Source organism: Penaeus japonicus, unplaced genomic scaffold, assembly GCF_977035675.1.
Source record: "Penaeus japonicus unplaced genomic scaffold, GWHDUDI00000001_assembly GWHDUDI00000038, whole genome shotgun sequence".
Taxonomy (NCBI): Eukaryota; Metazoa; Arthropoda; class Malacostraca; order Decapoda; family Penaeidae; genus Penaeus; species Penaeus japonicus.
Window position 1 is genome coordinate 13,354,574 of NW_028234440.1, and position 1,257 is coordinate 13,355,830.

General features: G+C 52.3%; 1 protein-coding gene across 1 annotated transcript in view; it reads right to left on the reverse strand.

Moving 5' to 3' along the window:
- Window positions 1–711, reverse strand: part of LOC122254322 (protein trapped in endoderm-1) — a 35,703-nt gene extending 34,992 nt beyond the window's left edge. The window contains exon 1 of the mRNA XM_043017966.2: window positions 76–711. Within this exon, the coding sequence (XP_042873900.1) occupies window positions 76–274 (199 nt within the window). The 5' untranslated portion in view covers window positions 275–711. The remainder of the gene's footprint in view (window positions 1–75) is intronic.
- Between the last annotated feature and the right edge of the window lie 546 nt (window positions 712–1,257).

Genomic DNA, 1,257 nt, shown 5'->3' on the forward strand with positions numbered 1-1,257 from the left:
TCGCCATCGCAATCCAGCGGTTCAGCATGGAGAACCAGATTTGAAATACGGACGAACTGAGGCGAGTCCACTTACCAGCTATGCCAACGATGATGAAGATGATGCTGGCGACGGCGGCGAAGACGGTGGCGGCCCGAGGGTAGTGAATCGGCAGCGGAGATCCCTGGCCCGAAGAACCGTTGATGCTGCTGTCGCTGTCACTGCTGCCGAAGGCCTCGAGGCTCTGGTTGCTCAGCTCGTTGACTGACACGAGGGCGGCGGCCGAGGATTCCATGACGGGAAGGGCGTGAGGCCTTGTTCTCTCTCTCTTTCAAAGGAGGGGGTGGTGGTTGGGGGTCTTGGATTGTTCAGCTTAAATTTCTAAACTAGGCGTTCTAGTTCTTCTTGTCAGTATACTTGCACTTGCAATACTTAAAAGATAACACCATATACGGGCGACCCAATCTACTGATAAACAGCAGTTCCGAGTCACGCACTTGTACAGATAACACGAGGTGCTATTCAGAGTCTAACTCATAAATAAACACAAACAACAACACAATCGCACATACGAAAACACAGCTGACAGACACAATCCACAGTGATCTCGTTGCGCCGTGCTGGTTGTGCTGGTGTGTGCGCGCGCGTGTGCACTACAGACTTCTCCCTCGCGCTTCTCGCACCGTACTGACTGTCCGTCCTCACCTCACGCGGCTTCACACGGCTCTGTCCTTGCGGTGGTGTGCCCTGCGTTGCCCGGGGCCCTCGTGCGCTCGCTCGGTGCCCGGTCAGTGCCAGGCTGGCTCACACGCGTCTCCTGCGCTCTTTACTCCAGGGTTTTCTAAGTTCAGGATATCTGTCTATGTTATGTTTGAAGTCTCGTCGATGTGCTTCAGGAAAGTGTTGGATTAATGTCTTTTTGAAATGGATATCGATATTTTTTTTGCGGTCTTATCCACGCTTATCCCGAGGGAGATAGATGGGGGAGGGACTTGACCCCGCCCACGCTCGCTTCTGATTGGCTGGCTGAGAGGATTGTGCCCCCCCCTCCCCTTCCCTCTCTCCCTACCCAATTTGACCGCGCTTCGAGACGAACGAAAAAAAATCTCGAATTACTACGGTCATACCAATTAAGTTCTCGTTCAGCGTTATGCTACGAATAATGAAGCCATGAATTGCCAGTGAGGGTCTAAATAATTAGCCGTTATTTCTCGCTCACTTCCAGTCATAAAGCGACTGCCAGTAAACGGGCGGAGAGAATCAATCGCTTGTCATGCT